At 41.5% G+C, this 15,093-nt stretch overlaps 1 protein-coding gene across 16 annotated transcripts in view; it reads right to left on the bottom strand.

The window, feature by feature from the left end:
- OSMR (oncostatin M receptor) overlaps positions 1-15,093 on the bottom strand; it is a 95,598-nt gene that overhangs the window by 55,572 nt on the left and 24,933 nt on the right. For 13 of the 16 annotated variants that reach the window (XM_045393652.3, XM_045393656.3, XM_045393655.3 and 10 more), the window contains 4 exons: positions 9,581-9,753; positions 4,183-4,354; positions 1,771-2,055; positions 96-231 (listed from right to left, as the gene is read on the bottom strand). In XM_045393652.3, coding sequence (XP_045249587.2) covers positions 96-231; positions 1,771-2,055; positions 4,183-4,354; positions 9,581-9,753 — 766 coding nt within the window. Of the gene's footprint in view, positions 1-95; positions 232-1,770; positions 2,056-4,182; positions 4,355-8,425; positions 8,574-9,580; positions 9,754-15,093 lie in introns of all 16 variants that reach the window. The other 3 variants (XM_073993340.1, XM_073993341.1, XM_073993342.1) reach the window with 1 other exon arrangement.

Below are 15,093 nucleotides of genomic sequence, written 5' to 3'. Positions count from 1 at the left end.
ATTTCCTGCAACATCTAAGTGTAGATTTTGCCATGTTGTCACAAGCACCTCAAACAAGGAAGAACTCTTCAATAATGGAACCAGAGCCAACTTACGATTCAAATAAAGTGTAGCTTTGGGAAGGTTGTTTAGACCACCCCAAGGCAGTGTCCGTCCCAGGATCCCAAGTACAGTGCAAAGTCTTGAAGTCCTGGGATTCACAAGAAAAGTCCTTGGGCTCCTCAAGTACTTCTGTCCATACAAAGGAAAACATACCTAGTTAAATCTTTTTATTGGAAGATAAGCCAAATGGAAAGCTCTGTTTAGAGTCTGAAGCCACAGAGTTACTCTGAACAATGAAGGGGTGACTGAAGTGGAAGGCTACCTATCAACAGCCTCCAAAAGTCACTTTTCAGGGGTCACCTCAAATTGGCCCCTTCCCCTTCCTGCCCTTGTGATTTTCTGAGATGTCAAGGGCATGGATGGTCCATGTCATGCAAGTGGCTGATGCTGTATCCATTTGACAAGGGTTGTATCCCCAGTGCCTGCCAGTGTTTCATTTTGGTTGCCGTGGCTCACAGAATGCTTTGGGGATGCGAGAGAATCAGTCAGATTTGTGAACCTGCTAAATTCAACAGACGGGAGCTGCGTGTTTGGGGAATGGCGAAGCACCTCCGAATCCCCAGAGTTACTGCTGCCTCTTGTGGCCATGCTAAGGGGACATAGATGAACCAGGCATCCAGGAGACTGGAGACTTCCTTTGGCAAGGGAGGCAGGGAGGGAGATGTTCCCTACTGTGCCGGGGAAGGAGATGCTCAAAACAAAATACAGGAGGTCACTAGTTGTGCACACACAGATCTATATAAAAATCAAGGCCAGGCGCGGTGGCTCAAGCCTGTAATCCCAGCACTTTGGGAGGCCGAGGCGGGCGGATCACGAGGTCAGGAGATCGAGACCATCCTGGCTAACACGGTGAAACCCCGTCTCTACTAAAAAGTACAAAAAACTAGCCGGGCGAGGTGGCACATGCTACTTGGGAGGCTGAGGCAGGAGAATGGCGTAAACCCGGGAGGCAGAGCTTGCAGTGAGCTGAGATCTGGCCACTGCACTCCAGCCTGGGCAGCAGAGCGACACTCCTTCTCAAAAAAAAAAAAAAAAAAAAAAATCAAAATGTTCCCACTCCACTAATATATCCAATGGAACCAATTTACTGCACAGTTAAGAACAGTAATGGCCTCCATTTGCTGATCTCCTACTGCACACAGCTATTACTGTGGCCAGGCACTACCCACATTCATTAATCCTCACAATCACCATCACTGTCCCCATTTTACAAAGGAGGAAACTGGCTCAGAGAGGCTAGGAAACTTGGCCAACATGACACACCCAGCCAGGGAAAGAAGATTAAAACCCAGATCTCCTGGGCTACAACCCTGGCTGACTCCGTGGTTGTCCAATCTACAGCCCCTACCCTCCCTCTGTGATCCCAAAGTAATTCCAGCATGGGTGGGGCAAAAAAAGGTATTTTCCCAGTGGTCCAGGTCATGACCTGAACTGTCTCTATTTAATACTATTGATCTCTAGGAATACAACTCTCAGTAAGGACAAGAAAACAACAGGAAATCCTGGAAACATTACTAAAGGTCATCAACTTCAGAGCCTCTCCTAGAAAACTTGGGAAACAAAAGAAAATCAAGATCGTGGGTGGAAGTGTTTGTCTTCTAGTAAAGGAGATTTAATCTATTCCCCAGGAAATGAGAAGAAAGGGCCACAGAGAATTTGCATACTTACTTGAGACAAAGAGAACGATGCCTTCTATGCCTTTACTGACATTTCCTTGACTCGCCTCACAATAGATATTTGTCCCTCTATTCCTAATGAAAGGCACACTATTCAAGTTGAATGCAGTTACATGTGGATCAAGTTGTTCTCCGTGAATCTGTTTCCCTTCCAAATAACAGGATACATTATTTTGAATGTTCCTAGAAACATAACAAATGGTAACATTGGAGCCTTCTTCCACCAGCTTATCTTTAGGGAAAACGAACAATGTGCCCCGTCCAAGATAATCTTGTACTGCAAGAAAAAAAAAAAAAATAGCCAAGTTAGAATCGCACTCAAAATTCAAGCCTCTTAAAACAAGTTATCCATTTGCCTTCAGCAGATAACTTTAGCTTTTTCTACCTTCTGGAGAAAATAGCAACCTAAATTTCTCTGCCAAACCTCTACCCTTTGGTGAATGCAAGACAATCTTTTCCACCATTGCTCCTATTGTTACACTGATACCACTGCTGTTGCTCTTACTGCCACAGACAGCACATTACTATTACCACCTGAAGATTGCATGATTGCTATTGCTGGGTTATTGTAACTGCTTTCTAGCAAGTCCCAGCCCTGCCCGAGGCCATGTTAAGTGTTTATGTACAGTATCTCATGTCGTTCTTAGTACCTTACAACAAGGGGTCAGGTAGGACTTAGCCAGAGTTTGCTCAGTTAGAAAGTGGCGAAGCCACATTCAGAATGGCAAGGTCTATACGGCTCCCAAATCCCTCATAATCTCTTCATTATACTGGAGATCATATCTCTTCCTACCTTCTCAGAAATGCCAGTCCCTCAAGTGTAAGGGGTCTTTTAAAAGTTCATTTTTTTAAAGCTTTTTAAAAATCCAACGTTCAAGCGATTCTCGTGCCTCAGCCTCCTGAGTAGCTGGGACTACAGGCATGTGCCACCACACCCGGTTGATTTTGTGTATTTTTAGTAGAGCTGGGGCTTCGTCATGTTGTGCAGGCTGGTCTCGAACTCCTGAGCTCAGGCAATCCGCCCGCCTCGGCCTCCCAAAGTACTAGGATTACAGATGTGAGCCATGGCACCCAACCTCTTACTATCTTTTTAATATCTTTCCCTGTGGATGTGTACTCCTTTCCGTAGTAGGATACAATGGTTAAGCACATGACCTCTGGAGTCAGACTGTCTAGGTTGGAATTCCAGCTCCAACACTTAGTGGCAAGGTGACTTTACATGGCTTCTTTAACCTCTCAGTGCCTCAGTTTCCTTTTCTGTGAAGCGAGGATAAGAAGTCCTTTTATAGGACTGATATGAGAACTAAATACATACAGTATTTTAAAAAGTGACTAGGTCATAGATTTAATTCAATTATTATTATGTCATTATTATTAGTTTAATGGGAGCAAAAGAAACTGACAAAACCCACTCTAAATTTTAATTACAACAAAATTATCAGTATTAAAGAATATTTAAAATATACTTATCCATAATCTCATCTTCACCACTTTCATTTATCCATATTCCGCCTCTCCGCCCTTCAAGTCCCGACTAGATTGGTGGGGACTACAATTTGAGTCCACCATCTGTTGTTTTTTGGTGTGTGTGTGAGAGACAGAATCTGGCTCTGTGGCCCAGGCTGGAGTGCAGTGGTGTGACCTAGGCTCACTGCAACCTCTGCCTCATGAGTTCAAGCAATTCTCCTGCCTCAGTCTCCAGAATAGCTGGGACTACAGGTGCCCATCACCATGCCCAGCTAATTTTTGTATTTTTAGTAGAGACAGGATTTCACCATGTTTCCCAGGCTGGTCTTGAAATTCTGACCTCAAGTGATCCGCCCGCCTTGGCCTCCCAAAGTGCTGGGATTACAGGCATGAGCCACCATGCCCAGCCCTGTTTTTGCAAATAAAGTTCTATCAACAAAGCCCTCTCATTGGTTTACACACTGTCTACGGCTGCTTTCACACTGCAGTAGCAGAGTTGAATAGTCAAAACGGAGACTGTATGCTCTGAAAAGCCTACAGTATCTCTTACCTGTCCCTTCACAGAAAAAGGTTCCCAAACTCTACTCTAGATGCATATACATTTTGTGTTGCTCAAATAAATACATATTTACAATTTATGTCTTGCTTTGTTCACTTAACATTTATAATACACACACTTTACATGTTTTGAAAACAAATACAAAATTGCCTCAATCTGCACAACTATCTCAATGAGTAAGCTCAGAAGTAAGACTTCAGACTATATCTTCCAGTGCCAAGTTTCACACCTGTGTTTTTTAGTTCCCATAGGAGCCAAAGGAAAATAATGTCAGCGTCTACCCAGGGTTCCTCAAAGGAGATTTCCACTATTTGACTATTGCTCCTCATTAAAAAATATATTAACCCTTTTCGCTCTTGTAACCACCTCACTTCTTACCACTGACTTCCTCCCAGGAACTCCAGTTGCTCCAGAAATTTGGCTCAGGGAAACTGGCATCGTCTATCACACTCTTGATTCTTACAAAGTGTGTGGCACATTCCAAAGGGAGTTCCGATTCCCAGCTCCAATGCAGAACCTGGTTCCACTTCACAGGGGTGCTGTAATTCCCCTAAAAGCAAAGAGGAAAAAATTGGAAACACATAGCCATCTTATCCTCTAAAATAGCTTGACTTGACTTATCCCAAAGCACAAACCTAAGACCCCAATGCAGGTCTACAATATGTACCAGTGAAGTCCATTTCTGCTAGTCAATTCCCCATGCTCTGATGCCTCACATGGGAGCCAGCTATGACCTCCTGCCCTTTGAAAACTCAGCTTCTAATCCCTATGGTCTTCCAATTCCAGGGGACTCATGTGGAACAACTGGGAGAGAAGACAGAGGCTACTCAGGTCTTGGGGGAACAGATCAGAGACAGAAGGTGTTCACTATGCCGGTCCCAGAGAATCTGCTAAGAAAGTTCTTGAAAAGTAGAGAACTAACACAGTCATCCTTTTTTAAAAAAAACTGATTGTTTTTTAAAAATATTCGTCTTTGGTAAGGTTTGGATTAGGATGGTCAGATCTCAGTCAAGAAAGCAGTGTTTCATGGCACAGCAGAAGTTCCATTTTCTCTCGGAAGTTGACAGATGGCTCTCTGAGTCTCCCTTGGTTTTCTGTCGCTTGTCCTTTCAGATATGGTGGCCACATGGACCACACTCCATCTCTTGGGCTCCATCTGTCAGACTCTTAGGTCCTGAAGATGTCAATGACACAAAATGTCTTACACTGTTCTCTAGGAAGTTTGTCTAAGTTGAACTGTAATTTGGGCTTCTGACACAGCCTTTAGCCTTCATCTTTCTGCGATGCTGGTGTTTCCATTCTCTAATTCCACAGGCTTCAACGGTTCCTTTACACCTTGCCCTGTCATGCAAAGCCTTCTATAATCTGGCTCCAACCCAGCAGTCCCTTGCAGGAATCATCTCTCCAAACATAGTGCTTCCTCTACAATTCTGGATATGCCTTATGATTTCAGACCTGTCTTTGCTCAGGCAGTGTCTTTGGTTTGGTATCTTCCACTCCCTGCTGTATGGGGATCTGCCCCGTTCTTCAAGCCCAGGTTATGCCCCTTCTCCTTCATGAAGCCTTTCTTGCTCTTTCCTCTGCATTCCTCTTGTCTCCACCCCTTCTGAGGTCCTCCTATATACTGTGGCTAGCTGTTGGTGTATCAGCTGTGACTCCAGCATGGTCCTGAGGGAGCAGGAACCACGCTGTCTTCTTCATGTGCCCCATAGCTCCAGGCATGCTTTCTCCTCAGTGTGCCTCCTCCAAGACCCCTGTTTCCTGCCCCACAGCTGCAAGGTGGAGGCGACACACACTTGACACTTCCTGGGGGAACCTGAGTTCGAGTCTGCATCCATGTTTCTAAGGGAGAATAATAAGTCCTCAGTGAAGGGGATGGGACAAGTCACATGTCACACACTGCTTGGAGTTAGCAACTCGGAGGCCTTCTTCTATTTATGTCTGCCCCCTGTTCAGGTCACAAACTTGAACCAGTGCCCCTGACAGAATTAAACCCAGCCCTGGGCTGAGAACATCCCACCCAGGGGGCATTTAATTGTGGGCTTCCTTTTTCACTCTCTGCAGACTGTAGTTTTATAAATGTTTATATTTGATTTCCATTTATTGCATTACTTTATTCCTAGATCACAAAATATGTTCCTTTAACACGTTCTGAGGTCCTGATCCATGAAACTCTCACTATTTAACATGAGCAATGTCAAGTACATTTTGCTTAAATACTTTTAAAGTTCAAGAGCAAATATCCCAGGACTTTGGGAGGCCAAGGCAGGCAGATCATGAGGTCAGGAGTTTGAGACCGGTCTGACCAACATGGTGAAACCCCATCTCTACTAAAAATACAAAAATTAGCCAGGTGTGGTAGTGCGCATCTAGAATCCCAGCAACTCAGGATGCTGAGGCAGGAGAATCGCTTGAACCTGGGAGGCGGAGATTGCAGTGAGCTGGGATTGCGCCACTGCACTCCAGCCTAGGCAACAGAGTGAGACTCCATCTCAAAAAAAAGAGCAAATATTTCCTCTCTTCCCCCGACCCCTGCCAGAAGGAAATACATCAATAATGGCAACCTCACTCTAATGCCAACAGGTCACAGACTGAATTTTACCTCCCTTCTCTCCCTCAAACGCAGCTGCTTCTCTCACCTGCATCTCTGCTTTGGCTGGACCCCACAGTCGCTTCTCTTACCTGCATCTCTGCTTTGGCTGGACCCACAGCTCGCTTCCTAGTGGCCACACATCCCTTTCCCCAGTTCCCCACCACACTCTGCTGTGCGGCTATTCAAATCAGAGCTTGCCACTTCCTTTGTTCTTATTGCCCTTGGGATAAAAAAACAAAACCTGAGCATGCACCTCATGGTCCTGTGCATCAAGGCCTGCACCCCCATCCCCATGTGCTCAGGGATCCAGCACCACAGCCGGCTTACAGGCCTGGAAATTCCCCAGCCCCTTCTCTCAGGGCCTCTGCTCATGCCTGTTGGGTCTGCTCAGAGCACTCTTTTCTATTCTACTTGCGAAATTAACTTCAATCCTCTTGGATATTGTCTCAAACAGCCCTTTGTCCAAATTGTGGGAGAAGATGAGGCCTAACCCCAACCTCATAGCATCTCATCAGTGATCTGCACACACAGCCCATGTGTAGAATAGCCTATTTGTGTGTTCACCTCCTCATTCTTTCCAGCGGGCTCAGCGCTGACATTCCCACACTGCGCACAATGCCTGATCTGGGCGCACAGTCTAAAACTCTGGACTGAATGATTTAATCATTTCATTACTAGGCAATGAGTTGTATTTCCCCCAGACACTATTTATGTGTGGAACCTGTTTAACCTCAACTTCTGCTTTGTGGTCTTTACAGTCCTGTTAATGGAGGAGATAAAACTTTTCCCCAATTCAGTGATTTTTTTTTTCCTTTAAATATGATGAATTGTCTTTGGGTCATTTCATTCATTGAAGCGGTAAGTTTAATTTGACCCTTGCAGACATCAGCAAGTCACAAGAAATTGGCATACACATTTACGCAAAAGTCTAACAGAGGTCACTGATTTGTTACTGAGACGTTTGACTCCCACACCTGGCTTCCTTCCAAGCTTGAGCTCTTACTCTACTTTGTCTTCCTATGCCATTGACAAAATCATAAAGCAAAGGGAAGGGGAGGACCATGACCCAGGAGGGCAGGACCATGCAGTTCAGGGTTCCAAATGGCCAGTGCCATCCAGGAGACAGCTCAGTGCCTCTGGTCCAGCTACAAGTAACTAAGTCAAGGCGCTCTTCCTTTGGCTTTTTTGGGAACAGAGGTGTCTGAGACATTGAGTCCAGAAGCTTCACCCCATCCCCCAGCACGAATGAGGGTACCCTCTCAGACTTGCACTACAGGGAACTTCCCTGTATAAGGGAGATTTTGGTCTAAACAGAAGCAGCATCGTCCTCCTTAACTGGAGGAGGATCTTACATTTCTCCTCAACTTCAGGTATGAGTGATTCAGACAGCGTTTCTCAAGGCATCCTCTATTCCACAGGACATGTGCCCACCGATGGCCTGGGGCTGCATGTGACTGTCATCCCTTTCTGGGCACAGGGGTGAAGGATGATTGCCACCCTGCCTCTGTCACCTGGAGCAACACAACAAACCTCTCTGTGCTGTGGTTTCTCCACTGTTGTAGTCAGGTTGGGTTGAGTATTGTGAGGACAACACGACAGACAAGGCAAAACTCTACCCTGAAGGGTCTTGAGCCCTAGAAGGTTACAGAAATAGTCTATACTAGCTGCTTTCCCTTGAAAAGAGGACTCTTACAGGAATCAAATATGAAAACAGATATGAACAATCGCTTTTTAGGAAAATAAAGAAAAAGATCCACTTGGTCTATGGCTAATATTACTTTTTCTAACAAAACAATAGATATGAGTTACCTTTTGGAAAAATAAAGAACGGGATCCATGTAGTCTACAGTTAATGTTATTTTTGCTAATGGTGCTAAGTGCTAGTCTTCCACAATTCCTCGAGCACAACCACCTCAATTTTTCTTTTTGTGGATAATCCTTAGTCTCAATATGACCTTTGCTTCTATGTTTTACTCGTCCCAAATTACCAACGAGTGTACCCATTAAAAATACAAAAATCAGACTCACTAATGTAAGGTGGGATAGTGGAAAGATGTGTTGATAGAAGGGAGTAAACAGCTACACACAAGCATCGCTGTTGTTGAAAATCACCATACCAAGTCTCATTGTGGGAAACTGTCCTTTGAGAGGTAGAAGTATAGACTTGATATGAATCCTAAATGGACAGAGTCAAAATTTCATTAAACTTGCTCAGATCTCAAATTTCAATAACGAATATGGAAAGAAACTGAAAATGTTAAAATTAGTGACTTGTATGCTTTACCAAAGGAACTATCCATGCTGTGTCTGTGTACCCAAAGCCTCCACTGCCTGGGTGAAGCGTGGAGCCTGGTTGAGCTGACAGAGGGCCCAAGCACAGTCTTAGGCTTCTCTTATCTGCAGGAAAATTCTCAGTTCCTTTCAATGTGAAAACATTCCACTGTCCTTAAATATCCCATGAAAATGACTGAACATTATGTGCATATAGACTACTATAGTTCCCAGATGAGAAACGGAAATCATTAACCACTAATGTGTCGCAGTGCCCTAGATGGGGACACCTCAGGCAAAACTGACCTAATAATTGTTTGAACTAAGTGAAAAATCCACCCCAAAGAATTCAAAGACAAAAAGAGTGTGAAATTCAGTATTTTCTTAATTTCATTTGTTGTGGAAAAAGCCACATGTGAGGCAACAAAGGACACAGGAAATTACTCAACAACATGGCTCCTTGTTGGATGGAACATTAAGTGCTAGAACTTACTCTTCCTTGCATTTCAGCTGGGTACAGGCCAAGAAACTGTCAGGACGCTACATTCAAAAGAAAAATGTTGCCAAATGATTACATCTTATTTAGGAAAATCTCTGGGGGACAGAGAAGAAAGAGGTAGGAGGAATGAAATGGTTAATCTTCGTGGCTCTCTGGAATCCAGTATTCATGAGGGCAGACTCAACAGTCTTCTTAGAAAACAGACCAAAACTGAGAAAACCTATTTTCTTAGTGCATTCCATCCTACCTACCTATCCTTAACTGAAAACACAGAAATGTAATTGTTTAGACAAACTGTTTTGAGCTGCTAATGTTTCCAAAACGAGAATTTTTCAGATGTTATGAAAGAAAGCCATGGTGTCTTTTTTTTAAAGATGACTTTTTAACATATTGAGCCAAAAAAAATTACTTACCACCCAGACGACATTGGATGTTTCAATCCTACTGATCTGGATCTGAAATACCATTTTCAATTCCTGATGATAAGGAAGGTTGTGGACAGTCCATTGTAAATGCAAACTCTGATGTATAGAATTGGTGGAAACTTTAAGTGACACAGGAGTCAATGGTAAACGTTCAGCCAAGACTGAAAAGATCAAAATGAAGCATGAAATAATATTTAATAGGAGCATGATTGAAGAGTCAGAAATAATTAAACTTTAATATCATCATTATTTAGCTCTGGAAAATATTGCTCATATGTGCATCCTGGAATCAGACACTTTGGAAATGTGGAAGAGAATTTGGAAATCACTTAGCAGACACAGAAATTAAGATCTAGATGAATGAAGTAACTTGCTCAATAGTATACAGCAAGTTCATACATTGATAAACAGGTAAACGAAAGAGAAGAATTCTTTATTGGACAATCTAACTGGTTTGGAAATTTATAACAAGTCAAAAAAAGAAAGAGGACTTTTTGATGGAAATGTTGTATTTCTGAAAATCAGAAATGAAAGTTTCCTCTTTGAAAGTCAATATTTTATAGTTTGGTAAAAGACTACAATGTGGGAGCATGTCTTATCTGTAGACATGGTCATTTATGTCTCAATGTATTTAACTTAAAAGATAAAGACCAGCAAGAATTAACTGAACTCTTTCGATGACACCAGCAAGATACCAGACATTTGAGGTGAAACAACTGTGACAAGGTTCCTAGCTCAAAGAAGGAAGTTAGTTGGAGAGACATGATGAACTCACAAAATAGTCCAAGAGATTGGAATTTTAGACCAGTTAGTGGTATGACACAGTCTGTAAAAGAATAGGAATTCAAACATGAAACAGGTTTGCTGAAGTTGGTGGCCCTGGGAAGCAGCAGCCTATCTCTTAGGCTGACTGCATAAACCACCAATGGCGCCACTGCAAATGGTTGCACACAGAGGTTTAAGCAGATATATCTGCCACTAGAGACAGAATGTGTCCTGACTGAGTGAGTTAAGTCACTGCTAATTCTTAGAGAAAAACAAATCATGACTTTCCACTTAAGAGGAGAAAAACACCATATAGATTGGAAAATAATTGTGTATTGCTGATTCAACTATTTCAACTGTGAGGGTATCAGAAGTAAACTGGGAGTGGTACAAAGGTATTGAACAGATAAAGCCTGCATCGATAAAATCAGCTGCTATCTGATGACCCATGGCATAACAGATATCATCTTTTAAGCATTCAGTTTTCCAGTTTCAGGGGGATTTCCCCTCCTCATTTGAATCCCTCTAACATTAAGTTTAAATGGTAAGAGACTATCTCATTTTGACAACAAAAAATGGAAACAATCTTCAATACTGAAAAAATGTCCCCAAACTGCCATTCTGCACATGCTATTTTTCTCATAGGGAAGTAAAAATAACAACGAAATTGAGCACATGTTATTGACCAGGCACAGTGCTAGGGCCTTTACTTACATTGTTTCATGCAATGCCTGCTATAAAACTGTTAAACAGCAATTTTTTAGATAAGGAAACTCAAGCTCAATTAGGGTAAATAACATATACAAAGCGATGTGAAATTAAATAGGAATCTCTCTAATACCAACACCTGTGTCCCCCTTTATTGTCCTCCAACTGTTAAGACAGGAGCATTGGCCCAATCGAAGTTTGCATGGAACGGAATGTCTGAGAAGTATTTTGCATGGCATCAACAGCAAAGTCCTGCCATGGTCAGGACACAGGTGACAGGATGGGGCTCTGTATGGAGCCAGATAAACTGACGAGCATCCCTGGTGGATACAAGACAAACATGATGTTTTTCATGTGATTGGTCCACACAGTAGAAAGCTTCAGATTCAAATGGGACATAACCACAGAATTTGGAAGAACACCTCAGACAACTCATTCTATGAAAGTGAGATGAACAAGAATGCCCATAAAAGGAAAGGGACCTTCCCAGAAAGTTACCTTGTGATATTTTGTAAATGTGATGCTGGGAAGGGTTAGGGTGATAACTATAATCTCAGTGGGAATTCCACGACCATGACTTTGGCAGTGGGTCCTTAGATCTGAATCCAGAGTATGAGCAACAACAACAACAACAACAAATAGCCAATAAAATAAACAATTTTGTGCACCAAATGACAATATCAAAAAAGTGAAAAGACAACCTATAGAATGTGAGAAAATATTTGCAAATCATATATCTGATAAGGTTCCAGTATCCATACTATATAAAGAACTCTTACAAACCAGCAACAAAAAGACAAAGAACACACTTTAAAAATAGGCAAAAGAGTCTGGGCAACATGGAAAAACCCTGTCTCTACCAAAAAAATATAAAAATTAGCTGGGTGTCATGGCACATGTAGTCTCAGCTACTCAAGAATCTGACATAAGAGGATGGCTTGAGCCGGGAAGACAGAGGTTGCAGTGAACCGTGATCACGCCACCACACTCCACGTGGGCAACAGAGTGAGACCCTGTCACAACAAAATAAAATAAAATAAAATAAGTCAAAAGACTTGAATGAACATTTATCCAAGGAAGATATACAAATGGCTAAAAAGCACATGAAAAGATGTTCAATATCATTAGTCACTAAGGAAATTCAAGTCAAAATAATCAAGTCACATCCATGAAAATTGCTATAATAATTTTTAAAATGGAAATAACAAGTGTTGGTGAGGATGTGGAGAAATTACAGCCCCTGTAGGAATGTAAAATGGCTCCGCCTTGTTGAAAACATTTTGACAGTTCTTCAAAAAGTTAACTCCAGCCTGAGTGACAGAGTGAGACCCTGTCTCCAAGACAAACAAGTTAAAATAGAATCACCATATAACCCAGCAATTCCATTTGTAGGTAGATATCCCAAAGAATTGAAAGCAGGAATTGAAACAAATAATTGTCCACAAATTTGTAGCAGCATTATTCACAACAGCCAAGAGGTGGAAACAACTGAGACTTTCATCAGTGGATGACCAGATGAACAAACTGTGCTATATACATACGAAGGACTATTACTCAGCCATAAGAAATTGAATACTGATACATGCTACAATTGGATTAACCTCACAAACATCATGCCAAGTGAAAGAAGCCAGATACAAAAGGTTTTATACTGTGATTCCATTTGTATGAAATTGCCAGAATAGTAAGTACCATAGAGACAGAAAGTAGACTGGTAGCTGCCAGGGGCTGAGAGAGAGGGGAATCAAGACTAACTGCTTAAGCAGTGGTTGGTTTCCTTTCCGTGTGATGAAAATGTTTTGCAACTGAATCGGATAATGGTTGCGTAACATTGCGAATGTACTAATTGCTAATTTACGCACCAAATGAGTATCATGAATCAATGTCACTAATTACTCATGATAAAAATGCTTGCATAATACAGAAATTTAGTTTCCATAATCCTACTCTTTTATTCTATTGCCAAATTTAAATCATATGTATTTTCATTGGATTTTCCCATACACTTTTAAAAAATGTATTAGAATATGTACTCCATTTTACGATTTTTAAAGGACATGGTTTTTTTTTTTTAAACCAATAAAGGAAAGTAAAAATAAAATGTTAACAGTCATTATAACAGCAATTATTTCTGGTTGATGAGGTTGAGTGATTTTAATTTTCTTCTTTATACTTTTTGGTATTTTGTAAACGTTCTTCAGAAACACATATTAGTTTGAGAATCAAATAATAAGTTATATTTTAAAAGAAATACTTCGTTAAGCTATCCGATTCACTCCACTGTAATCATACCTCAGAATCCCTCCTTAGATTTCCTAAGTCCTTGTTTGGAGCACTGATTGCAACATGCTGTAAGAGTTTGTTTCTATGTCTGTCTCCCTGTAGACTGTGAGTGAAACAAGGTTGGGACTCAGCCTTACTCAGCTTAGAGAAACCAAGACTAAGAACATACCAGTTATGGGAAAGACATTCAGTGATTGGTTGCTGAATGAATGAGTCAACTATCAGTCTAAACTTTACTTCTGGAAGCTCTAGACAAAAGAAGAACTCTTTATATTAACACATGCTATCAGTGAGTGCTGAATGACTCAGGTGCTCGAGTGACGTCAGTCAAAAATAATCTGGTTAAAAGCGACCTAGGACTTCCTTGGGAAATAGTGGAAAATGCCAAGGTTAAGTTAGAGAGATCAAATAATCATAAAGATTATTAAATCCAATCCCATTATTTTTCAGACAAGGAAACTGAGGTTAAAAAAAGGGAAGTGACTTTGCCACAGCTGCACAATCAGACCAGAAGCTAGGGCTCCTGGGTCTCTGTCCAGCTCTCTTTTTATAATGCTGGAGTGTGGCCAAGAAGGCCAGGTTTGGGAATCAGACCAGGACTTAACCACATAAACTCTCCTCCCACTTTCCCCACCCTGTTTCTCTGACCATCCATAACACTACTCAAGGAAATAAACCATTGTCCATTCATAAGAAGGTTTATCATGCAGCAATTAAAAATAATGTTGTTTCTAGAAGAACATTTAATATCAAAGAAAAAAACTCATCATATGTTGTAGTAATTGTTTTAAGTAATAAAAAAATCCTGAGTATATATATACTATAATTTAACTTTTATTTTAAAACACACTATGTGTTTATCTCCCTATCTCTGTCTGTATGTACATATACACAACAGAGGAATATATTGCTGCAGTCATAATCTCTGGCTGATGGAAACATGTACCGAGGGTTAACTGAAGAAAGTCTTGGCTCTGCCTTGTTGATTGGAGAAATTAAGCCAGGTTATTTGGAATAAATCCTCAGCAGAAATTGAGACAAGAAATCCGAACAGTACAGGTCAGAGCAAAGACAGGATTAATTACCAAAGAAAGCATGCTTGTCAGAGAAAGCTGGAAGCAGAAGTGAAGATTGGTTGATAGAAAAACAGGGAAATGCCTATCTGATCTAAATAAAAGAAGCTGAAAGCATGAGCAGCAGAGCTTACTCTGAGAGCAGAGTGGCTTGTACATAAAAGGCACATAGTAAATAGTGCTGGATCAGAAAATGAAACTTTACTAGAGAAATGAGCTGGGCTGAAAGCTTAGAGTTAGATGCCTGGGATTTCCTGGAGACCCTGTATAACCAAGTAACCCATTTTTCAGGAAAAAAAGAGAAGGAGTTACTATTGTTTTATTACTTTCTCTTTTCCCCATTTCCCTCTGTTCCCCACTTCCTACTTAGCCCTTTGGAAATGCAATTATAACCTTTTATCTCCCCTTCACCAGACACTCCCTACAGGGCAAGTTCATCTATTAATAATGACATGCTTAGAAGCCCCAGAGAGGAACTCTCACCCACCAGGAGACTGCCTTGAGAGATAACAGTTGATTTACAAACCAAAGTATGCCCACTGTGAAACTCTCCCCCACCTGGAGAATTTTCAGCCACCTTACAGTCTATTTCTGCCCATAAGGATGCCAACTCAGAAATAATACCACACATCTACTACAGCCATCTGATCTTTGACAAACTTGACAAAAACA

This window comes from Macaca fascicularis, chromosome 6 (assembly GCF_037993035.2).
Source record: "Macaca fascicularis isolate 582-1 chromosome 6, T2T-MFA8v1.1".
Taxonomy (NCBI): domain Eukaryota; kingdom Metazoa; phylum Chordata; class Mammalia; order Primates; family Cercopithecidae; genus Macaca; species Macaca fascicularis.
This window is presented reverse-complemented; position numbering and strand designations above follow the sequence as displayed.